The 23,425-nt window shown below is 43.8% G+C and overlaps 1 protein-coding gene across 3 annotated transcripts; it reads right to left on the reverse strand.

Moving 5' to 3' along the window:
* Positions 1-739: 739 nt before the first annotated feature.
* Positions 740-23,080, reverse strand: smoc2 (SPARC related modular calcium binding 2). 3 transcript variants are annotated; one of them, XM_035664005.1, is made up of 13 exons: positions 22,377-23,080; positions 16,626-16,788; positions 14,409-14,515; positions 14,077-14,176; positions 13,260-13,295; positions 10,968-11,015; positions 9,944-10,015; positions 8,149-8,335; positions 7,046-7,128; positions 2,641-2,740; positions 2,279-2,526; positions 1,406-1,443; positions 740-1,283 (listed from the first exon to the last, which is right to left on the reverse strand). In XM_035664005.1, exons 1-13 carry the CDS (start codon positions 22,449-22,451, stop codon positions 1,260-1,262), a joined length of 1,281 nt encoding a protein of 426 aa, XP_035519898.1. In that variant the 5' UTR covers positions 22,452-23,080; the 3' UTR covers positions 740-1,259. The 3 variants fall into 3 exon arrangements, with proteins under 3 accessions (XP_035519898.1, XP_035519897.1, XP_035519896.1); XM_035664004.1 differs by having other exon boundaries at positions 13,251-13,295; XM_035664003.1 differs by having other exon boundaries at positions 10,968-11,048; positions 13,251-13,295.
* Between the last annotated feature and the right edge of the window lie 345 nt (positions 23,081-23,425).

Raw genomic sequence — 23,425 nt, forward strand, 5'->3', positions numbered from 1 at the left:
TAATCTCTTCTCTGTGTTCCCCTGGGGTGTTTATCACAGAAAGGAGACCGATGTGTTAATCATAAATTAGAGGCTAAGCCTGAGTGAGCAGGTCAGTCTGAGGTCAGTCGCTAAGCCCTATAGGGGACTTTCTGTGTGAAAAGCCACGGTTTACCACTTAGTAACCTCAACATAATCAGGCAGGAACAATGTACATTAGTGTAATGTGTCAAGGCTGCCCTGAGCCGAATGTTGTTCTTTGAGAAAGAATCCATTCAAACCTCACTGAGTGTTTGAGTGTACATTTACTGTATACATGTAAGTATACCTTATTCAAATACACACATTCACACACACACACACTGGCTCATATAACGCCCTTTTAATGGGCACTCATACTACACACAGCCGAGATTGGTCCATTTATCTGTCTTCAGCCCAAGTGGGAAATCCGTGACGAGAACAGAAATAAGTACCATCCGTTTTTCCAATTCCAAAATGTTCCCTCGGGGGAATTGGCAAGCTGTCTGAAAATGGGATGATACACGACCTTTGCTATGTATGACTAATACTTGGCTCCTAAAGACTGTGTCAACAAGGTGTTTTATTAAAGACACAGCAAGAAAACACAAGACATTACAAGATTTATGTAACAAGAAGGAAAATATAGAAGACTAATTGGATTAGAGAGAAACAAAGGAATTTGCTGACCCAATTAACCTGCTTTGACGCATTAAGACTGGCAGTACCACAGAGAGCAAAATGTATAAAAGAGTTCTTTATTTCTAATACACGAATACATGTGAACATGTAGGACATTTTTATGATCTATGTTTAAAACATTCTTGAAAACTGCTGTACATAGCCCAAGAAGAGATGCTATAGGTCAGTACACAAGAGATGGTACGGTAAGTTATTGGAGCCATGTAGCAAACCATCCATATATCTGCTTTAACATCATCGACGTGAGAGGAAAAGTACACTGGGGGAAGGGGCACAAAATGCAACATCAAAAATGAAAACTTGTACAACTCTGAAAAGTATACGTTTTAGACATACAAAGGACACATACATTGTATGTGTTAAATAATTTTTGTTTGTCAGGACATAAAAAGCTAACTACATCATTCACAGATTCAGCAGTCTGTTTAAATACCTTATTTCTACAAAGTGAATTTACATTTTTTTTTAAAGTACAAAGTGCAAATACTATGGTTTCCATTATTGCCGATTGGTGAGGGCACATTCTCCATGCGGGAGGGAAAATCTCAGCTGCTGGCTTAGCCTTGCTTCTTCGAGGGATTCTGAGGAGAGACAATTCAACAGACATCAGCTTGGTGTGACAGCTTTTTTAATGATGAATGTGCCATCAATTTATCTTACATCCATTGTATCCACTGGTATGGGGGGGGGATAGTTTACTTACTAGTTTACTGGAAGCTAAGCCTTCGCCTGGTTTGGCCCCTGTGAGACAAAAAGTGAATTAATTCTCAACTTACTACAAGCTAGCGATCTAGCACTGTATGCAAGTCACAATCATGCTGGGAACAGTTTTACCCCTTTATATTCATAATTCTTTTTTTTAAAATTGACTCTTTAACAGGTGTAGACAAGAGTGTAAAAGTTTTTCTCTGTAGTTGAGAGTTGTCTCTGGACTTTTCAGTGTTTCTGCTTGACTAAAATGATCATTTTTATTTTATATTTATATTTTAGCAGGGCAAACCCACAGAGACAGAGGCCTCTTTTCCAGGGGTGCCCTGCAACAGTTAAAGAAGATAAAATGTACACAAAAAAAAACAACATTTTTATTACTAAACACATTTACATATACATATGCATATCTATAAGTCTATACATCTACCTGTATGTTCACATTTAAAAACAGTTGCAAGTCAACATGATACCAAAGACTCTTATTTGCATTCGATGGCTACAAACATGCTAATCCAGTGCTGTAATCATACAAAAATGACAGGCTACTGTTTAATCCATTACTTACACTTTGGTGATACAAAAGACTCCCTCCAAACCTTTATGAGGTTTTCTACAGCCCAATGTGCATTGCTTCAGCATGTGGACAAATCCAAAGCTTGACTGTGTCTAGTTATGTTTGCTAAGCTATGATTGGATAGTTGCTGTTTGGGGGAGGTGGTTAATGAATGGTCAATTGTTAAAAATCATGTAGCACTAACTATATTTTACCATCTGACTGTGATGATTAATATATTTTATCAATCAACATGCAGGTTTTAAGAACAGGAGAACACATTTAGACATGAGGTCGTGTTGTTCAGCTCACCTTCTTCTTTGGTCACCCCAAGGCAACCCATCAGCTCCTGTAGAGACAGCGCCTTGTCGTTGCTGATGTCGCAGTACTCCACAAACTTCTTCACACACTTCTTTGGCTTGGATTTCTTGCGCAGGAAGCGTTTGAAAGGCTTGATCTCCTTCTTTCCTATGTCCCCGCTGGAGTTTTTGTCCAGCTGGCTGAAATACCAGTGAACCACCCTCTCCTCCAGGGTGTGGTTGGGGTCAGGTTCGGCCATCCTAAATGACAGATATCAATAAATCAGCTAATAATCGCCCCTCAATCACTTCTTCAAACAGAATACTTTTATGCCTTGTTGGTTAAACCCACTAATCCACTTCCAAACGTCATACCTTCCAGCAGATGCTGGATCTGTGACGGCGTGCACCATGTCTGTCGACAGTGCATCAAGAACACTTGTCAGGAACTCTGTTTTCTTTGCCCCAGGACAACCTGGAAAATAAACCACAGATACCTGAATGAGTGTGCGCGAGCATTCATATGCAGTTCATATGGAAGTGTACATACATGTCAGCAAACATCGAAAAATTACCCCCCCAGTAAACAGCATTACAACAGTGTGGAATGCTGCCATCATAGGTGGCCTAATAAATGTTTGGGGAGGGACGTCATGTAACAGGCAGCGTAGTTTTAACATACAGTAAAGACGGCAGAGAAGAAAATAAAGCCCAACAAGACTCTCACAGTTGTCTTTTCCTCCCTCTCATAAAGTGTCAGACCTCCCCTCATCTGGAGGAGGAAGAGGGTACCTGCCAATCATCTTGGAGGCCCCTGAGTGGTTTGGACAGCTGGAGCACAGAAGATGTTACTGAATATTGTATGTATGGACAAGAGGCTCTATACAGCACATGAGACTCAGCTGAGACATCAAGGGGACCAAATACAGTCCTGACAGACACATTGTTACTTAGGATTTTGTCTGAGGGATGTCTGATTCAAAGGTATGCATCAAGAGGCTGGCACAACTCAACACCTGATCTTCAGTGTGGTGGGATTACTATTTGAAATGTCAGCCAGAGAAGAGACTGATATAATTAGCCCATAAACCAATAAGGTAAACATTATTACATGCAGAATGACGGGAAAAAAATCTGAATGAGATACAACTAGGGTGGAATGACCTTAATGATAGTAATTGTCTGTCAGGTCATATAGTTTTAAGAGTGAGGAGGCCAAGGTTGTTCTGGAAAAGCTGAAGGCTACAGAGGCCTGAGAGATTCCTGGATTCCTCAACCGGCTCTCGTCTGCTTTCTCACAGTCCGGCTTCCCTCTGCTATTCTGCCTGTGGAGAAGAAGAAATTCTCCACAGTTTGCTACTCTTTTTATGGCCCAGGCCTGCGGGGCCAGATTCTCCAGAGTTGGAGATAATAGCATGCTTTGCTTCTCTCTAACAGGTGGCGACCAGCATCGGCATAAACACCCAGCCTTCACTCCACCTTTCCCCAAGTAGCGCAGGGCTTTAACCGTCTGCACCAAGCCCAGGGTTGAAAGATTCACATGTCCAAACTGTTCCACAGTCCCCTTTACATGCTGAACAGACTTGCACTTAAGTTTAACTAGGCCCTCCCTGGCTCTAGCCCAGTAAAATATCTGACCCACCTGTTAATGGCAAAACCGGTGCCTTGTGGAGCCTCTTGTGGTAAATTAGTCTAGACAGTCACACATTTTCAACCACAGAAGGCAAAGTGTTTTTATCTGGCTTCTGGCTCAAGAGAGATTTGTGGGATGCAGTTGGACTTGTTTGAGGCTTAGTGTTTTTCATGGACGGCACACGTCCTCTCTGTAATGCTGCAGGAATCTGAGCGTGTCTGCAGTTCATTCAAATGGGAATCCATCAGGTAAAGCTTCAGTCCCTTCCTCTTGGCAGCAATGTTTTTTCTTGTGGGGGCGGGACAGATCAACTTCTGTCTGTCTGGACATCGTTGAAGGGCAGGACACAAATGTTCCTGCTGTCATTCAGAGGAAATTGAGTCTGAGTCTTTTCCATTCAGTTCAAGGCTGCAGTTGTAAACGACTGCTGTCTGCTTCCATAGTGATTATAATTATGTAATACCCGAGTTTGACAGATGCAGGATGGAATCAAGTTGAAAAAGCCTCAAATGATTACATTTTTGAATGTTGAAAAGCTAAGAGTTCATATGCCTCCATATATTTGCTGCCTGTAAAAAGTTGGCCACTAAGAGCATGTCTGCATGTGTGTGCCTGTGTGTTACTGTCAATAAGAAGCAGTGTTTTTCTATAGAGCCACATGGGGCAGAACCCTGTCAGCACTCACAGCCGCAGCTCCCAGTGGCTGCCCCAATGCTATCCCATGATCCCGCTCTGGGGAGAAAGCTTGCCAAATACTCCACTTTCCTCTCCTGCCCCTTTCAGGGCAAAGTTCTCCTTTCTCGCATCTCGCCCCATAAACCTCTCAACACCAGCGCTTCAACAGCAAATGGGCTGCAGCAATGTGAAGGCAACATTTATAATTATCCCTGGTTCATACAGTATCAGGGTTTACGGCCGTTGACGCAATTGCTCATAAAGAAAACAAGATGCTGTGTTTTTTGACTGTGTCCCGGTGTATTTTATAATTGGAGACCTGGCTGATACGGTGCAGGTTTTTTCTTTTTGACAGGTTTAGAATGAAGTCTGTGTACTCGTACGTCTGCGTTAGGTGATTGCATGGCTGAATAAATATATTGTTTTCTATCCTACCACTATGCGTTTAGGAGGTGTTTGGTTGGGCTTGAGTCTTTCTCATGGGATAGTTGTGGCTATTTTCCACCTCATCACCACCTCTCACTTTCTGCTGACAGAAACAAACTATAATTAATCATGCTCAATATCTTAGCAATAATATACACTACCAGTACCACTGGAAGGCAAAGATGAGTAACATTTGTTGGTCTAAGGAGCATTCATCTGTGACTGTCTATCCTCACTGTTTTATACACACTGTACAAGAGTGCTCAATGCCGGGGCAGAGACAGAGTGCTGCTCTGCTACTTAATGCAGCACCTGCGAGCAGAGAGTACAGCTCTGGCCCGGCACACTGTTACATAAACAGTTGTGGATGGGACAGGAACAGTGGCAGCTCTGTTCATATACTGCTGGATTATTAACATGTTTACCAAACCACCAAAAAACAGCTAATCTGCCAAGCACCGTTCAGTGATTTGGTTGTATGCAGCACCTGAAAGCTACAGCTCTACTTTGCCTATCACTGGTTTTATGACGAGTACAAGCCATGAAATTACTGGTAAACTAAATATGATATTTATCACCTAGTATTTAGAAATGTGATTAAAATGTTCTGAGAAAGGTGAATGCACTCCATCCACTGCATTGTAAAACTGTGTCAATGCAAAACTATAAGTAGAATAGATGAAAGTTAAAGCTAGAAGCAGCTAAGCAAAATCAAGAGGATATTTATATCACACTGTTTGGGAAACAGGTTTCACCTTTGCTTTCATTTTCACATTAAAATAAGTGCTTTAGATAACTGCATTAGCATAGACATGTTTGAAATTAGTTGAATCATTCCTATTTGCAATGCCATGGAGTTCAATTGTAAAGCTGAGTGGAGTGCTTCTAAGATGCTGTATCTCAGCAATTAAGCGATCAGTTAGTGGAGTAAAACCCATAAAACAAGACAAAGGTCTCAGTATATCTCCTGGTTCTAAAATAAGCTGATTTTTTTGGTTTAATGACTGATGCTTTAGGAAAACTGGGTTCAAGACAGCCTTCCTAACTGTATGAGTCATGGCAGTCATCTCAAACACGTCCTCCAAATTAAACAGTTTGTAATTGTCCTCCAAAAATACACATAAACGTTTTCTTATCTCATATCGACAGGACATACTATTTTCTACTATGCATTTCAAAACCGTCTTTTTATCTGAAACCACTATGGTTAAGGTTTGGTTAGGCTTATGGTTAGGGTTAGGGAAAGGTTGTGGTTTATACTCAGCTAAAGTTATGGATTGAGTCATTTGTCATAGAGAAACCTGACATTGACTGTTGGTAGGACACAGGAAGCGATCTTTTAGGTCTGTCATGTCAAAGTCTGATGTTTTATTGACCCATCCAACCAACCCAACGTCCTTCTTTGTTGTTTTTGGGCTTTCTTTTGGGGGAGAATCTCTATAATGTCACACATGATCATTTCATCCGTCTTTAGTTCTACTTATTGGCAAATACTACTACTAAATTCTGCAGTTCTGAAGTGCCAAATCCTGACTAGCAAATATCCACCTAAAACAGCAAACACAGTCTCACCTGTAGTTAAGCCCACCCCATGACCACCACCCCCAAACTGCTCTCCCACCCTCAATTTAGTTATCTACACTGTTGTCAGTCTTTTTATCACTACCTGTCTCTGGCATCCTATTATCCATTATCTCTACCTCTCCTGCCTGCTGTTTCTCCTCTGTGCTATCATTCCACTATCCCCCATCTCCCATGTCAGTGGAAGATTAATTCTACCCCCGATCCGTCTCTGTCTCCTCGCTTATTGACCAGTGAGGGGCAGTATCTGGCAATCCTCAACTCTTTATCAAGCATTTCCTTGACCAACAGTGCTAATGATGTCAACAAACTCACACACACACACACACACACACACTCACACACGCTCTGTTATCACAACCTTGGAAGCGCGGCAGCAGTTGGAGGCCAATTGCTGAAGAACTTCACCATGTGGTCTGAACAGAGAGGAAAAACAGAGACTGAGTCCAGTCTTTAGAGACCTACCTTGAAGATGTCTGCTTCTATAATGGTCCTTAGGTTTAGTTGGGTGGGCTCTGGCATTGCCATCGCACTTTGGCTGTTCATACCTGTGACAGAGAATATGCTATGTGAGAAAAGGCCAAATCATTCAAAGTGAAATGGGTGAAAGGGGTTGTTTATAAAGTATCCTCATTGTAAAATCAGAGAGGAATCCCATGTTTTCCAATTACCCCCGTACAGTTAAATCTCAGGGATTCAAATAATTGTTTTGTGGCAAACCAGAGGCTGTGAAACACATCCAAAAAGAGGGGAGGGATTTGGGGCTGGTATGAGGACAGAAAGAGGGAGGGAGGGGGAGAAAGAGAGAGATAGAGGCAGAGAGGCAGACAGGCAGAGAGGGAGCGTGGGACACAAGGAAGCTTTCACGGCCTCCCTTGGAGAGCCGGCGGAGCCCCGATTGCTGCTGTGCGACTGGGCCAAAAGCTGGCCTGGGACAAGGAGAGAAAAGGGGGAAAATCCATGCTTCCATATGTGTGCTAATGTGCTGTCTGGCACTCTGCCTGAAGCCTTGTTAATCTGATACCCAGCCTCGCTGCTCAATAAGAGTGCACTGGTGCCCCACTCTGCCAGCCTGACTGACCTCTGACCCGCCGCTCTCCAGACCACTGAGTCACACTGTCTCATCTGCAATGGAGATGTCTGTCTGCCTGCTTATGTCAGACTTATGTGCAGTCTCAAATACAGAAGCCTCTTGTTGTTGTCTGAAAGTTGCTTTATTTCTGACGATTTCTTCTAAACAGAGAATATTCTATAAAGTTTGCATGGTTGCAGACATGTGGAAAGATAATGCGCAATATTGTTCTAGGACAGTGCAGAAGATATTTGCCAACAGAGGGCGTGAAGCAGGGTCAACCAGTTGGACAGCCCCTCTATCAATGGGCCACTCCGCTGTTTTAGTGTGGCTATGATCACGTACCTGCTTTGTGTAACAACTGTCTGGTTTGTTTGCCACAAAGAACCAAGCAATAAATTCCAAGAATATTTGTAAATCAGTGTGAAAGTACCATAGATAAGCCCCAAAATGGTCATATAACACATGGGCTTGGTATAGATGAAGTCTCTCCCACCTGGTGGAGGTCCCAGGTATGGGCCGTCCAGTGTCCACCAGCACACACCAACAGTAGCCGGTGGAGGGGTGGCATTGGACTGGCTTGTACAGTCCTCCCTGGGCGCAATCTGGTACAAATACAGCATCATTCTTGTGTTGCCTCGCTTCTTCCTGGGCAGACTGCTGCTCCTGGTCACATGATGAGGCTGGAAAGAGGGGTCATAGGTTAAACAGGAATCAGCAGAGACAAACATACATACACACACACACACACACAAACAACAGCCATAAGGACAGCATTCACTTAGGTGGTCTAGGTTGTGTGACTCGGCAAATACACGCCCAAGAAACACACACTTGACGTGAAGGAGAGGGTTTGTTTAAAGTTAAGAATGAGAGTCACTCAACACATTTTGAATTTATACAGCATACAGTGTGTTTGAATTAAATTCTATTTAAAAGCCAAATGCATGCATTACACTCTAAGCATTGCTGAGACATCCCTGACGAAGAGGAGGAGCAGGAAGTCAGGGCGCTGGAGAAGACAAAGGGGTGGAGGATGAGTGCTCGGAGACAGTGTGTGTAGACTGCTATATCAGCCCCCCGTGGCACTGTTTACGGACATTAACGGGCTAATGACTAAGTACAGCTCCCTATGCCCCAAGTTAAGTAAATATTTGGACACTCAACTGCCCTCTGTGGATGTGTGTGACAGAGAGAGAAACAGACAAGACAAAAGCAGAAACAGTGGTCAGTCGGGCCTTCGCCTTCACACACCCACACACACTGTCACACTACTGCAGGGTACTGTAAAGTACCAGGGATCTATATGTTTATTTGTTCAAAATTCCCAGGGAAAAATGCAATGCTTCAAGATCCTTTCCTTTATCCGTACATACAGAGAATCCAGCAGCCTCAATGGGAGAAAGATGGGGTTTTGCAGAGCCTCAGCAGGATCTAATCACACTTTTTTTCTGTGCAGCAGCCTCCCTCTTTGCCGTGCAGCTCTCCAACAGAGATTTGAGCATTAAACTCCGGGATGAAAGTAGAGCTCTTCTGGCCATGAGGGCTTTCATCACCAATCTCTCCCTCTCTTTGCTGCTCGCCTCAAGGCTCGGAAGCTACTGCGGGATTATGGATATCCCTTTTCTTTGTTTATTTTCATTAGAGATCTTTACCCACACAAAAGAGACCAAATGAAATGCCTCCCCGCTTTCTCAACCGACTCTCTTCGCTCCAGTTCCTCCGTATGGGCTCTCTTTGTTGGGGCGGGTGTTTTTTTTTTTCACCCCAATACCCCAAAGAGCACATGGTAATCAAAACCATCAATGCTGCATTTCTCAGGCTTTTTATATTGGTTGTAAATTATGATAATGGGATTCACACAGAAATGCACACATGCACACAGGGTTCTCATCTGTATGCTAGCCTCAAAATAGCATTGTTTTATGCAGAAAGCAACCTATTTCCCTAAAGAGCAAAGAGGCAACTGATCTGTACAATTCGATAAACCTGCATGTGTGTAAGAGGAGAGCAGAACCAGAAGAATAGGAGATCCTGTGTTTGTGCCATGTGCTGATAATTACAGATACGCTGCAACGCAAAGAACCACAGAGAAGCAGATCCTCAAAGCCTGACGCACTCCAACACCAAGATGTATTGGTTTCACAACCCACCATCTGTCCTTAAAAGACAGGAACAGCCTCAAACCATGATTGCTCACACAAGTAGGAAAAACACAGAGGGCGCTTTCAGTTGAGGTTTGCAAACACCCGATCGCTGTCATTAAAGAAAAAGTGGTCTTTGAAACTCACATGGTGCTCTGGTTCTATTCTGTCGGCTGCGAACCTGCTCCGTCCACAGAGTGGGGTACTGAGAAATGATGTCTGAAAGAAATCACCAAGACAGCTTTATTAGCTTCAATCGAAAACACACTCGTATATCATGTGAGCCAAACCTGGGGGTTCCAAAAATCACAGACTGTAAAACGCACATCAAGGTTATCATATCTCAAACTGCTGGAGTGGAGGTAGGAAGTAAATTACATATGACAGCTGCGACCAGAAATATATCAGCATAATGGGAGGTAGGTACTGTGCCTAAGTGTCCCCTCCTTTCTTATCAAATGATAGCATTAACATGAAATCATAAAACACTACTTCCTTCAAAGTATAAAAGGCAGATGAAAGTGCGCAAATGTGAAGGATTATCTTAATTAAACTAGAAATACTCATTACAAGTAAAAAATACTGCATTCAAAATTTAGAGAACAGATATACTTAAAGTATCAAAAGTAAAAGTACTCATTTGGCACATTTACCCCTTTCCAAGGTTTATATTGTTATTTATTATATGATTGAATTATTATTAGTGATGCAATTACATGTATGTAGCATTTTAATGTTGCATCTGGTCAAACTGGAGCTGACATTAACTACTTATATTATATAAGTATTTATCTGTGTATCAATGCATCCTATTTTAAAGGTGATAATAATGTGTAATAATACAGCACAGCCTTGCTCTAATTAACACACTGGTTTGTTGTGCTATCTTATTTAATCTGGTATGCCTAAACCTAAAGATACATACCCATTTAATTGGTCATTTTGGTAACTTGCATAGTCTGGCTGTGATATCAAATGTATGGACATAAAAGAGCAAAAATACAACCCTAACATTTCTGAAGCCTGGTGCTGTAACTGTCTCATGTGCAGGCTCCTTTTCCCTTTTAAGGATGTTTTGAAGCTATGCTTTTCAGTCAGTCAGCGGCGTCTCAGTAAACACAGGCACAGTATCAAACATTTCTTACTCACAGTCCGACGGATAAAAGCTCACCTTCGTCATCTGCAGCAGGCTGTGGATCCACCACTAGGCCAGTCTCATCTGCATTTAGAATGGAGAATATTTGCAAGGAGACTACAATTACGAGAGTAAGCTAGATTAGAGAACAATTAACTATGTGAGATTTGCACATTGCCCGGCCAAGAGGGATGGAGGAGGAAGTAGAGGTGAGGAGAATGAGAAAGAGAAAGTGGTGTGTGTGTGTAATGAAAACTCAAAGAGGTGATTTACAATAAGAGGAGAGAGGAAGGAGAATCAAAAACATAGTGGTCATATCTTCCCATGGTTTCACTTCATGCAACAAGGGAGATCATTATGCTATGGAGGACAGATTGAGGTCAGTTAAAATGAATGAGGAGAAGATGAGGACCAGTTGTCCTTGATGTTCTTCTCCATCCTTCCACTGCCTGCATTTGAATTGTGAAAGCTGTGTGAACGTGGGAGAGACACAAGAGGTAAAGAATGCAGTAGCCAAGTCTGAGACAAACCAATTAACAGTGAGAGAATCCAGCTCAGTGTTTGTTTGGTCTCTGTTTGTTTGATTTGTGGTAGGAGGGAGAAGGGGATGGAGGTTTGAGCCGCTTACAGTGAAACCACGGCCGTAGGTGTGGTTAACCTCAGTGTGGGTCACTCATTCTGCTCAAAGTAAAGCTCTGTTAATGCATGAGTCAGGGCATCTCTAATGGGCGCCTCCACAGACAGGGATTAAGCTTAAACTTCTTTTTTCTTTAACAATGAATTCTCCATTGCAAAATCAGGATTTTACATTTATTGCATGTTTGTTATGCCAGCCATTCATCTTCTCTAGCATGCATGGTGGATAAAAATACATACAGTCAGTGCGACTGACTGAGGCAGACATGTTATTACTCTGCTCACTTAACGGATGGAAATGCCATTTCAAAAAGTGTATTTATGATTCGGATTTATGATAAACCACTAATGACCTATCTTTACTTTGCGGCCTTTTACATGACTGTAACACCTCTTTTAGCATCTGCCAGGAAACCCCCGCGCTATTTGTGGTCATACGGCATTAGTTTAACTGCTGTTTGTCAGTCGTCAGCTGGATATGATTCCAGCATGTGAATGAATTTGTCAAGTCAAGCACCAGAAATGGGTTTATGGTAAAACATTTGGTGTTTAACATTAGCAATATTCTGATAATAAAAGTGCAGCAATGGCCGCTGTGGAATGCTTAGGCACTGATGGGCTTCTGCTGAATCAAAATATTGATGCAATCACTGCTATTTTCAGTGCTGGCACACCACAAATCTACAGTTTATTCTGCTTTTCACCACCCTGTTTATCCAACCAGTTCAGAATGAACCACAACCCCCCCTCCGCCTTCTTTCCTCCCTCTTTCCCTCTCCCACCATCCCTCCCCCTCAGTCAAATTTTGCATTCCCACTTGATCTATGTGTAATGAGTTGGCCGGGCTCAGACAGACACTATACCCAAGACTGTTTACACAGAGCGAGGCGCAGACGTAAATGTCACACTGACAGGAATAACCCATGTGACAAACACAAGTGGATGCAGACGCACTTTTTCTCTCCCACACACTCATACACACATCCATGCATGCAAACACAAACACAATCACATAAGGAATCGATCGGAATCAACCCAAATTACACTTTTTTCTTTGTGAGCTTTCAAATCACATCACTTAAGCAAACGTCAAGATGAGAGCAAGATATACAGTATCTGGAGTGAAGAAGGAGGGAAACTTAGTGGTTCTATATTTGGAAGAGGGTAGATGTTGATGAGAGACAGAGTGAAAGTAGGGTGGAGGATAAAGTGTGAACATTTCCTTGTATCTTATGACACTGTTGCTGAAAAAGAACCAAGACCAAGTGAGATAAAGTTAGAGAAGAAGAGCTTATGATAAGTCAGTTTTCCTCCACTCTGGCTGCTCCCTGGCCGTTTGGCTGCCTGGTAAAGACAGCGGGCGGTTATAGGCACTGCAGCTGCTGGTGGTGTGCATTAAAGCTCGCCACAGCCTCTCTTCTTAGACTTGTTACTCAGTAACAGACTGCTTTTATATCAGCCTTCAGGCTGCTTGCACTCTCTCAAATTGACAAAATATTAGAAAGGCAAGCCTTAACAGGCGACCCACCCTACACATCTCCAACACAGATGCAGGCAAACAGAGATACAAATGAATACACATACACATGAACATGCATGTTTAGATAGGTACACACACATGCATATGGACAAACACTACACATGCACATATACAGGAGTCCATTTCTTGAATTAAAGTCTCACCTGCTTTACCTGGCTCTCTTGTAGTAGCTCTTTCTTGCTTTGAACCTGAAAAGCAACAGGTTCAAATTAATTAAACATTCACCACCACACACCTTCATGTTACCCTCAACAATGAATTTATCTTCGGCATACTTCAAGAATTTGGCTTCATTTTGTGGCACAGGACTGAACAGCCACCAGACTTAATAAAGACTAAACCACAGTGGAAAACTCTTTTCTGGCCTTTTATTTTCAAATGTTATTAATTCATTTGAAGTGGCTCAAATCAATTACACACTGCCTGTTGAGTTATGATTAAAGTACAGCTGGCAGTACACAGTACAACTATTACTGCTACTACTGCTACTTCTGGAGCTCTCTCACTATTGAGACAGGAGCGACTTCCGAGGCAGCCCCACAGAGACACACAGGGAGGACATGTGGCATTGGTTATTTGATTGTTTGGCAAACGCCATCCTCTGAGAACACTTACATTCCTTACAGTTTAACTTCGTTGCTCAACTCTACAGCAGGGATTTTCTACCAGGCTTATTTACACCGCAGCCCCATGCCTTGAGCAACGCTCAGTCCTCGGGTGGCTCCCAAAGCCTGTGGCCGTCCGTCCAGTCACTGACCACTTTCCCACAGGACTGAAGATTACACCCCCCACAAACATGGAATGTCATGCTTTGCTGTGTCGAATTCGATTTATCATCATTGCTTCACAAAATGACAAAAACCACATTCTGGTTTATTACAAATTCAGATGCTAGGGCACCAATATGCATAACTGTATATATTATTGAAAGTTGCCCATTATGAGACAGGTTGCTGGGGTTTTACCCACCTTGGCATCGTGGTTTTTTATTGGCCACTGCTGAGCCACTGATGGGTCGGCCGTTGGGGGTGACACACCAACAGTATCCAGTATAGCTGTGGCACTGAACCTGTAATCAAAACAGCATGTAAACACTAAGTAAATCAGGAATGGCATCAGTGAGAATACAACATGAAGGCAGTGTTTAAAAATTAATCATTAACAGTTAAATTCATGCAGGACAAAAGAGCAATTCTTGCAAAAAGTTATCTCTTGGTGCAAAAGAGTTGCTCTTTTCTGCTGTGGCCTCCCTAGCCTAGTGCCTTGCCTCATATTGAAAACAATGTTGTGTTTTTTGTTACCTCACTATACGTGCCATCAGGGTTGCATACAGGCACAAAGACCTGCGGGAAGAGCTTCTTGGCCTGCTGCTCTGTGTACTTCTTCTCTGCTACACATCTGGATGTATCTGAGGAGCACCACAAATCACCAGAATCAGTACACATCACAGAGACCCATGATTCAACCCGCAGCTCAAGTATTTTCTTATGCTGCACAACTATGAAACCAACATACTTAAAAAGTCAGTAGAAGATGTTGAATCTCACAGATGATGAAGAATGAAAGAAAAATGCGGGGAGAGAGGAGAGACGAAAGGGGAAACAATTCAAGACATTTCGGAAGCGGCAGATACTTGTGTGGCTGGGAATAGAACCAACACCCCCAATCTTATTAGGAACAAGTCAGGCAAGCCTGCACAGTGCCTGGTGGTAAAGCCATTACTGAGTGAGGCAGCTCGTGCTGCTCCTGTAGAACATTCCAGGCACCCAAGAAAAGGGCTGATGCACAGGGAAAACCTGACCCTTCCTTAATGTCTCTGAATCTGTCTCACCCTCTTTCCTAAACCTCGACAGTCTCCTCAGTTCAGCCCAAGCTGTCCTCTCACAATTTCTCGATATAAGAACTTTTCACCTATGTGCACCTCGAGTCTTTTCACATCCCTCTGTGAGAACCATGGCTCATCCTGTCATACCACAGCTGCTTCATCTCACCTGGCCAACAGCACCGACTGTGCAAACTCTCAGGAAATGTTGGGTAGTGATGGGTTTGATGGTAACTTAGTTTGTCACATTAGTTGCCATGCAGTGCCTGTCTGGCTGGCAGGCTCAAATCACATTAAAACAATGACTCATGCCAGGTTTAAAAACGTTCACCAGTTTGGTCAGGAGGCTGCATGTCGCTGGCATGGCTTACAGTGGATTGTCCATTAGACACACGAAGGGGAATGTGCACTGGTTTCTCTCAGTCTTGTGTGTGTGTGTGTGTCACTGTCACTGGAGAGGAGAGGGGGCAAGACGCTGGATGTTCCGGATGGAGGAAAACAGCAAGTTGAGGAGCTCTAAAGTTAGCTTCAGTGGAAAAACCCAAAACCATCGTCCTTCTCCAGGGGGCTCCGACCAAAAAGCTGACTGGAAAAAATGACAGGACACTTGAATCATCTGAGCGCAGTGATAGAAAACAAATGTGGTGCCAGTCTCACCATCCTTAAACACAATCCCATCTCTGTGCTTTTTAGGCCAGACTGGCCCTCTGGTTTATTTCGGCTGCTGACTCGGCTGCTGCTGCTGTGTCTTTCACCCCGGCCGTCCAGAAGCAGAGGGGGGTCCGAACTCTTATAGACCCGATGTTATTGACGCATACAATACGACTTTCATGGACTCTCGTCCCTTTCAGCTTCTTAGCTGGAATCCTCTATTCTGTGTCCCGGCGCTGTCCGCCACATCCAGATGTCCGCTTAGAGACGTTGCTATAGAGACCCAACACGGGCATAAAATCGTGGAATGCTTTTCCATCATATGAGACTTCTTTTTAAGCAAACCCTTTTGCTGCATTAGCGATCTAATATTGTAATGTGTAAGAATGGGGCATTGTCCCCAGTCTGTAGAGCGATGAACTAGCAGTATAGAGTTAGTGAGTGGGGCGGGGTAAGAGGGTTTGGGGCTGCAGCATTGGGGTGTATGGGTGCTTCCTTCCAACTACGACTAACAATGAGGGAGTCTGTGAGCCGCCTGACCTCACTGGCTCTCCTTCCCCTTTTGCTTTTCATCTCCAGTCTTCCATTGGTCACATACGTACAGCTTTACATCTAGTATGATGAAAGTGAGACCATTAATTCTTGTCAAGATATTTCACTGAAATGCCCTTGCCTTTGCATAATAACTTGATTTCAGAAGCCTGAGGCCTTATCAAATCTGTGAGGAAGTTGTTGATCCCATGATGCTGTTGTGTATTTCTGTTGTAACAAAGCATGAAATCCTTGAAACAAAATACTTTCCACTGAAAACAAAATCATTTAGCATTTTGACAAATTAACGTACATTTCCTTCAGCAATTATGAAACCAGCCAGGCAGCAGCAAATCCCCAAACCACCCACTCTCACCGTGTCAACCCCACTCGTCCTTCCAGCACTCAAAGAATCAATTATGCTGAAATGAATTTAACCCACAGGTTTCTACTATGACCCCCTCCGCGCATTTGAGAGCGCCAGGCGGCGCTGAAGCGTGACTCATGACCTGACCTTTGCATGGCCCTCGGATGACCTCCAGCTGGGGGTCGCGGCACTTGGCTCGGAGGAACTCGCAGCGAGATGTGAAGGTCCTGCCATCGGAGGCGCACAGGGGCTTGCGAGGAGTCCCGCTGCATTCCGTGTTGCACTCCTTATCCTGATCCACCCGCAGGAACTGCAGAAGTGAGAAAGCAGTAGATAAGCAGAGAAAACATTTGCTAAATGAGCCATTTTGGGGGAATTGGTGAGCTCTGCAGCATAGCATTTTAATCTCCACAACAAAAGGGGTGTTTCTGGAAGGATTTGTGAATTTAGGGGTTGAAGCTTGTGCAGGGGCAAAAACAGGCTACCACACCCAAAAGTCAGTCGCAGAACAGGTGTTCATTGCCATACAAATAGTTAATTCTGTTTTGCAAGTGCAACATCCTTTCATAACACACAACACTGATAAACAGTACAACACACAGGCACAAAGATGAAGCAGTGTCAGTACAAGCCTGTCAGGGTGCAGCTATGCTTTGTCTTCATCTGAAGGGCTGAAGAAGACTTGACTGATGCTTCCTCTTTTCTTTGTCTGTGCCAACACCTGCACGGGTATTCACCTGAAATCGCTCCCGAGGATGTTTTACTCATCCATGAAAAGAGAAACAAAGACGTAAACTTCTGGCTGAATGCATCGGATCACCTGTGTCAATGCCACCATTGTATCTGACACCGTGGTATGAACCCCCTCGCCAGGCCACACAATGGGGTGGCGGCGGCGGTGAGGGGGTTGGCAACAAGCTGTGACTGCTACAATGAATGAAAAGACAGTGAATGATAGAGTGGCTGAATAAACTAGATGTCAGGGAGCTTTGTGTTACAGTGTGAGTGTTGGGATCTCATGAAGTTCATGTCATTCATTCAGTTTGGTGGAATAATGACTTGGGTTGAGTGGAAAAAAACAAACTGTATACCCATGCCTATACAGGTGCTGTTTTCAGTCAGTCATATCCAAAGATAAATACTTTTCTGGACTGTTTTTGTCTTCTCATAATGAAAATATTTGCACATAGGAAACAGTAATTTTTCATTCAGTTTTACTCTTTTGTTCTGGATGCACGAATATCCAAAATCTGTATGAATGCCCTCTCAACTATTCACAGCAGACACACACAGACAGAAACTGTCTGTCTTTCACTCTCTCTCTCTCTTCTCTCACACACACACACACACACACACAAACAAACACACCTTATCAAATTTGTTGCCACAAAGCAGAGAACTAAACAGCCCTCTCTGAAGCGCACAGCCATGAAAATCATCGTTATGGGTTTAAAAAAAAGGCATGGCAAGATGCCAGGAGAAAAAAGAAAAAAACACACATCCATAAAAAGGGTAGGATGATCACCTATAAAAAAATTTGTTGTGTCTGACATCTTACAAATGAAGTGAGAGATGAGGTTTGGGGGCAGCCCCCTGCATTCAGACGAGCAGGGCTGCAGGGCTGCAGGGCTGCATGCACCTGGAAGAGGGTTGGCAGGGAAGGCAGCATCGCCCTGGGCCGGGGCTCATAAATCTTCCTGGGGTGGGGGGGATCAGAGAGGAGAGGCCCGTTCTAACACATCGGAAGAGGAGCCGCGAGGGAGGGAAGCTAAGTCTTTTGGACTGTATGAAATCTTTAAAAAAAAAAATTTTTTTACAAGCCCTTTTCTTCCCAGGCTTCTAAAAATGATGTGTTATCATGGGAAGAACACAAAAAGTATCCTGACACTGCAGAGCGGGAGAGCTGTTTGCTTCACACGACCAGCCATTGTCCAAGTCTCAACACCCATTCTTCATCTTTCTAGACAGAAATATAGAGTAATACCTCTTCCTCCTTTAGGAATAGTGGAATATGAGTGAATGTTGTCTATTTCCAGTGGTATGGGGAAACTTATGAAGCATTGTCTTTACTTTGGGCAAGGCAAGACATATAGTAGCAGGGGACTACATATTAATCTTGGACGTTCGAAACCCCCCAGATAAATCTGAGGGGTCACAAGATGATAAAAGATGATTTCAATTGTTGCTTTTCCTTGTGAAATACCAGATTTGATCTATTATTTTTGGGCGATATATGCCTTAATTTGATAATAACAGTAGAGAGATGACATGGGAATGGAAATGAGGGGAGAGAGAAGAGAGAATGACATCCCCAGCCGGACGTGAACAGGGGATGTTGCGGTTTATGGCTGGTCCCTATAGACCAACACAGTGCCCCAGATAATAGATATTTTTAGGCCACTAAAACCTTCAAATTGAAGATTTCTTAGAGAGAAAAATCCCTTTTACATTCACATTAGGGCCATAATCTGTAATGATGGGCCCCAAGAACTGCTGTTATACTATGATAAGAATAGTTTGGCATACTGTAATTCTCTTTCTACAGCTGCCTTTTTCTTTGCTCATTTCTCTGTATAAACTGAGGGTCTAATACCTCCCGTCCTCATTGTTAGTGTCTCTGAGTTTCTTGGATTGTTGCATCGTTGCATCTAACTGACAGTCTCCCGTTGGTACCCTCCCTCCCTCTCCCCCTGTCCTCCAACACCAGTGAGGACATCCCTCCGCGGCTGTGACCTCCCCTAACCCTCCACTCTGTCTCTCACAGCTCACCCCTTCACATAAAGTCCAGCCGGCGTGACAGGCTGGTTTGAGTATGGTTTTTTGCAAAGACCACAACCTTCCAAAGCCAGTAACAGCTCTGATAGTGTCTGAGTGCGTCCAGCCATGCTTGGTGGTGGACCGCACAGCCTCGCCACAGCTCATGCTGGCCACCCCAGCGCTCATACTACACCAGCATTATCAGCATCAGCCCCTGCAAGCCAGCAGACTGACAACCCAAACAGAGTTATTCAGCAGCCCAGCATCCTGCTAGATGTCCACTGCACAGCATACAGCAGAGCGCCAAGTGCCTGCAAGTTCATGATAAAGCTCCAAGAACGCAGCATGGAAAAACACAGCTAGCCATGAAATCAGCCACCCATGAAATCAACCACCCAGATTCACTATCAGACATCCAAGTGTTTATTTCAAAGTCACAGTTGGCCACACTGAATGAGGAGAACCGAATAAGATGTGAAAGCCTGTGAGAGGAAGAAGAGACTAATGGTGTGTTGAGGACCTCTTCCTCCTCCTGTGTACTCCTAATAGTAGTTAGCTGTCTGCTGCAGATCTCCATGTGTTTGGCCTGTGGTGATGGATGGGTGAGGCCAAGGCAGAGCCCTGACACTCCCCTGATGTCTCATTCCAGCCACTCCAAGCCGGCACCATTGCCGTGCACAGCAACACGGTGGAGAGTGATGGATGGCCTCCGCCTCAGCTACATGCAGCACAAGCTTCCACCCTGATTTATCATAAAGGGAGACTCATACAAGACCAAACACATATTGTGACTCAAATCCATTTATTGCTCAAATCCTTTTCTTGTCTACTTCCAGACAGCTGGCTCTCACTAGCTCTGTTTTTCTTTCTCTTTATTTTGCTCTTTCCTTTCATGATTTCTTTTTTTTTCTTTGCGTGATCTCTCTTGGAAGATGCTTTCTGCATCTGCTCAAATAATACAAGAGGTTGGCAAAGGAACAAGAGACAGGCGAGAGAGGGCGAGACGGGCGGAGTGTAAGGGAGATTTTTTTTCCAAGACCAACCAGCGTACAAATCAAATCCTATTACCTCCCCCCAGCTCTGCGGCTTTGTGGGATTGAATGGAGTATGGAGGAGGCGAGCCTCCAGCAGAGAGCACATTGAAGGCTGATAAGGGCCTTCTGGGCTGCGAGGCCCCCGCTTCCAGCACCCTGAGAGGCCCCTCACACCACGGCCCCACAGGGTCAATGGGGGCCCCAGCTGAGAGCCGTGGCAAATGTGTTAAATGGACGTGGCGGGAGTTTCCTGCGTGGATGCTAGGATGCAAAGGGGATCATTAGTTTCCAGCATGGTGGAAAGGGAAGAAAGTGACAGCCTTTAACCAGGCTACTAACTCAATCAAAGGAAAAGCCATTTAATTGCTGTGAAAAATGTTAAATAGAAAGAGGGATGGTGTGAAAGGCCACTGACAGTCATTTGACAAGAAAAAATCTCTCTGGGCAGGTGCACAATTTTATGAAAGCACGGGGTCAATGGAGCCCATATGTTAAACTAAAATTGCTCTCTACAGGTTTGAAAACGAGGCAGCAAATGCTCTATGCTCCCTCATCTTTTCACACACTATTTCATACTTCCATAAACCATGGAAAAAGTCTGCTTCATGAATAACCTGGGCAACTATCCCATATATTAAACTGCCTGTTTGACCTCAAATATGCACAAAATATTACATGGAGACATTTTCTTGAAACCAACAGTAACCTCTCCTGTGTCATTCAAACAATAAGTCATTAATCACTCACAGAGTCCTGTAAAAGTACAGTCCAGTTCTCCATGTGCTATTCAAATAAAGAAGACCTAATGAACCACAGTGGGGAGGTATGACACAGACACAGTTACCACTGAAACATGCAACGAAATAAGAGAAGTTACTCATTCCTACCGTCATATCCAGATCATAGTGGATTCTGTGTTACATCAAAACACACTACACAGCTGTATCGGTTAAATATTGCCACCCATGATCCCTCAATAAAGAAACACTCATATTATCTGTACTCTGTGTGTGTAAATGTGTTTATCATGGTGAAAATTCAGGGGGAGCATCTGCTCAGTGCCACACTTCCTCCCACATTCCACAGTTCCACAGTGCCGTCAGGGAGAAAGGATCTCCGACCCTTCACCTGCAGGTTAACGACTCATGGCCATTTGTTTCCAATTGGATATTAAGGCATCTTCACTCGGACCATAAATAACGGTGCTGGGGGAGGCGGCTGTCACATCAACCTCTAAATCAAGAGGTGAAGCCTTTGACAGTGCACATTCTGCTCTCTATTATTCCTCATTTAACACCGTACCTGCACTTGACCGTGGCCATGAAATTCCCCCCGTCTGAGATGCACTTTCTCACACATTTTAAGGTAATATTGACAGGATGCACTGTTCTGCAGCTGCTGTAAACAATGCCATGTGCTTTGGTGCGCAGACCTGCTGAAACTGGCAGAGTAGCCTCCACACAGCCGCTGGCACAACAAGAGCGAACAGGACAGAGAGGCACACTAGTCAAGAAGCTGGCAGGCAGGTAAAGGCACAGAAAGCAAACCACAGTGGTGGTGCTGCTAACAGACCAGTCAACTCCTCACAGGCAAGCCAGTTGCTCTGCCTTCTCAGACACTCTGAAACACAGGGATATGGAGTTTACACAGGTTATGGAGAACACAGAGACCTCTTTCTCCCAATGGAAACCTCTCAACTTGATGACCTTCATCCTAAATTCAACCAAATAGGAAACATATTTAAACAGTAAAACCCTCTTTTGGAGAGAGATTATCTAAAAATCCTAGTATCTGCATCAGTCATAATGTTGTTAAAATGGATGATTTAAAATTTATCTCTATGTTTTTTTAGTAGTTCTGATTATTAGAGGGGAAGCTCACAAGAAAGACAAAAGGATGATGAACGCAACTCTTAGGAACCTACTTTTAAAAAAGTTTAAAGTAACCTGTTTCAAAACTATATTTGTGTCATAAATGATGAATGTGCCGGATTGTGTCCCCTTTGGTCGTTCCAATATTACGCATTGATTAATGCACAAGCATCCTTCACTCTTTTACACATTCATATGAATGAGAAGTATTCTGGGAGTAAAGTGGCTCTTCCTACCGTGAGAGCAGAGAACTTCTGAGCGCGACCAGCGCACAGCAGACACAGGACGACCAGCAGCGGACAGACGCGCATCCTGACTCAGCGTGGCAATAAACTCTCCAAATTACGCACGGTGCAAAATTCAGTCTGTGTTGCCTGGACTTCGCCAACCCACAGAAAGGGTCTCTGGATGAAGTCGAAAATGTTTAAAAATCCAGTAGTAGTCCTTGCGCAAAAATGTCAGTGGTGGAGAGAGGGTTGCTGGTTTATTTCACTCCGTCTCCTTGGTTTCGTCTGCCAAACCGTTTGTGTAGACACTCTCCTTATTTCTGGCAGTGCGATAAACCCCCCCGTGTCCCTGACCTTTCCCCCTCCCTCGGTGTCTCTTCTCCCTTTCTCCCTCTCTCCAATACGACTTCTTTTCTCCACACTCCTCCCTCCACACTTGATTTTGTCGACTAGATCTCTTATCGGATGCAGCCGGTAGGTGCGTAGGTAGGTGTAGGTTTAGAGGGACTCCGTCTGCTGCTGGTAGCTGAGGCAAACACGTCAGGTATTCCTTTCTTTCCCCCTTCTTTCTTCTCTCCTCCTTCTTCAAAACCACAACAAGAAATCCCTTCTTTTCTTTTTTTCTTTGGTCAGAGGACCTTGTGATGATATTTGATTGGTAAAGAGAGGAGGGGATCAGACAAGCTACTGTCTGCAGGGAGGGTCAGCTAGAAGAAGAAACGCAGACTGCGCTCAAATACTCATACTGCTGGACACACACACACACACACGAAGTTTAATATACAATTTGGATTTTCTCGATTCTCTCCCAGCTTATAATAACATTCTCCAAAGAAAGTTACACAAAGTCCTTCAAGTTAACACAACACACAATCAGAGACGATACAATCTGGTATTTAGGTTAAAAAAGGAAAATAATTTAACAAGCTGCCCTTTTATGTGAGATTGAATCTGTTTAAATCACACACTGCACACAAAGCAGTAGAAGACATTGAAATAGTAATATTAAATGACTTTTATCAATATGGAAGCCAGATTTGGGAGGACATGATAAATTC

This window comes from Morone saxatilis, unplaced genomic scaffold (genome assembly GCF_004916995.1).
Source record: "Morone saxatilis isolate NCDOM2014 unplaced genomic scaffold, NCSU_SB_2.0 Contig19, whole genome shotgun sequence".
NCBI classification, from domain to species: domain Eukaryota; kingdom Metazoa; phylum Chordata; class Actinopteri; family Moronidae; genus Morone; species Morone saxatilis.